The sequence below is a fragment of the Herpailurus yagouaroundi genome, unplaced genomic scaffold (assembly GCF_014898765.1).
Source record: "Herpailurus yagouaroundi ecotype Mexico unplaced genomic scaffold, PumYag 63582, whole genome shotgun sequence".
NCBI lineage: Eukaryota > Metazoa > Chordata > Mammalia > Carnivora > Felidae > Herpailurus > Herpailurus yagouaroundi.
This window is the reverse complement of record NW_024417075.1, coordinates 1-2,347: the sequence shown is the minus strand read 5'-3', so window position 1 is coordinate 2,347 and position 2,347 is coordinate 1. Positions and strand designations below refer to the sequence as shown.

The following is a 2,347-nucleotide window of genomic DNA, read 5'->3' as shown; positions in this document are numbered from 1 at the left end:
CCTGCGCGCCGCCGCGCTGCTGCTCTCCTTCCGCAGCGACGCGCGCGGCCACGCGCAGGGCTTCGCGCTCACCTACCGCGGTGAGAGCCCGCCTCGTCGCCCTGCGCCCGCTGCCCCGCCACCCTGCCTCACACTTCTCTCCGCAGGGCTGCAGGACGCTGCCGACGACCGCGCGCCCCAGGGCTCGGCCCAGACCCCCGCAGCGTCCCCTGACTGGGCCAACGTGAGCTGCAGCCCCCGGCCTGGGGCTCCGGAGGCCGCGACGGGGGGTGAGGCGGGCACGCGTGGCGGGAGGCAGTTTGGGGAGCAGCTCCTCCCAAACCCTGCCTCACGGCACCGTGTGCCCGCAGCCCGGGTCTTCTCGACAGTGACGGCCGTCTCAGTGCTGCTGCTGCTGCTGCTGCTGCTGTCGCTGCTGCGCCTGCTGCGCCCACGGTGCGCCCGCTGGGGCAGGGCCTGAGGGCGGACGCAGCTGGGCGCCTGACGCCTCGGTGCCCAGGGGGCCCTGGTGGGAAGCTGGGGCTTTCAAGGGGAACGCGGCTGGGAGGCAATCCCGGGTTCTTGAGGGACGAGGGCTCGCGTCCACACAGGGAATCGCGCGCGGGATCGCAGGCGGAGCAGGACGCTGGAGGTAAGATTGGTTGGGGGTTCAGCTGACATCTGCTCCCTCTCTAGGAGCTGTCTACTGGCTCCGGGGAAAGGGCCCCCCGCGTTGGGGCCTTCCCGGGGCCCCGGGAGAAGCTGGGCTGTGTGGTACCGCCGGCCTCGAGGGGTGGCCCTGCCCTGTCCCCCTGGGGACCCTCAGGCTGAGGTTCTAGCCGCGAGTTACCGGCCCCTGAGCGCCTCCAGCCAGAGTTCCCTGCGTTCGCTCATCTCTGCTCTCTGACTCGGGATCCCTAGGGTCCACTGGACCCTCTGCCAGTGGAATGGACGTCTCAGACTCCCTGCCGCACTCTACGTTGACCTTCCGCCCCTGTAAGGACAGCTCGGTCTCTGATCATCTCCTGGAGGCCAGACATTGGACAAGAAGCCTCTGGTGCTATTACTGAGAACTTGGTCTGACCCTCGAAGGTCCAGATGGTTGAGGCCAAAGGGCAAGAGGAATCTGGCTCCCCTCCCCCATAAACCTTAATACCGGGGTCTCTGACTTCAGGTTGCTTTTAGAACTTGTTGGGGTGGTTCTGGACTGCTGCCCTAAGTGAAATGTGAGAGGTCAAGAAAAGTAGTTAAAAGGCCAGCCATAGATTCTGAATAAAGGACCTATTTTGGTACAGGGCTCTCTGCAAGTTCTTGCGTGACAAGAAGAGTTATGTTAATGAGCCAAAGCTGGGTGTATCCGTACAAAGTAAGGTCGGTCCAAGCCTAGAGTGCTTTGGAGCTGCCGGGAAAGTTTAGGACCGAGGAACGGCGGAGGCGGAAGGATGGGTGGACAGGGTCATGGAGAAGGGGAGGAGGGGGAGGAGGAGGAGGAGGAGGAGGAGGAGGAGGAGGAGGAGGCGGTTGTGGGCGGGGTTAAGCCGGAAAAGGGATGCATTCCTGGACCCGCCTTAGAATGAACTCGGGCAGGGACGGACCTTTCTCCCGTGACCTCCTGCCCTATCTTCCCCTACGTTTCCTGTCTTTTCTGGGTGGAACCGAAGTGCCTCGCAGTGGGCGATAACAGGGAGAGTTTGACCGAGCTCAGGCTACAAGAAGCCCGGCCTGAAGGGCAGGGCATCGCCCGAGGGCGCTCGGCGCGTCAGACACACGTGTGAGGCCTGGCCACTCAGCGCGGCTTGCTGCGCTCTGGCCGAGTCTGGCCGGCGGAGATCACCCCCCTGGCTGGAGTGGGGACGCGCAGGCTCTAGACCTGACTGGTCCGAAGGTCCGGGACCGCCAGCACCTTGGACAGAGCCCGGGTGAGGGGTGGGGCTTGGTGGCGACGAGGGTGAGTGCCCCAGGGTGCGTCGACCTAGGGGGTCGCGCAGAAAGCCCGGGCGCGTACGGCAGACTCTAGGCGCCGGGGTCACTCCAGCAGAGCCACTGGGACCCAGAACGTCGGATCCCAAGCCCACAGCTACCCCATGCAAATGAGGCTGGGAGCGCATATATTATGGTAATCACGCTAAAGTCTGGGCGGGCGTGGGTGGGGCTTCCCCGCCAGCCTCACCCATTGGCCCTCGCAGCGTCGACGTCACGAGTACCGCGCGCGAAACGCCGGCGGGATGGCGGGGGCGAGCTGCTGGGGCGGAGCCTGGCGTCCCCACCAGCGTCCGGCCGCGCCCGTCCTCCCGGCTGCGAAGGGACGACTGACCGCTGCCGCCTCCGCGAGCTGTCCCTGCGGCGCACCTTCCCCAGCGGGACCGGT

At 65.9% G+C, this 2,347-nt stretch overlaps 1 protein-coding gene across 1 annotated transcript; it reads left to right on the top strand.

Annotated features, from left to right (window-relative positions):
• Nucleotides 1-4: 4 nt before the first annotated feature.
• On the top strand, nucleotides 5-1,271 carry LOC121024343 (kremen protein 2-like; the record flags this gene model as incomplete). The annotated part of the gene is made up of 2 exons (XM_040466585.1): nucleotides 5-269; nucleotides 351-1,271. Coding segments are annotated over 2 exons (375 nt in total), but the record flags the coding sequence as incomplete, so codon positions are not given.
• Between the last annotated feature and the right edge of the window lie 1,076 nt (nucleotides 1,272-2,347).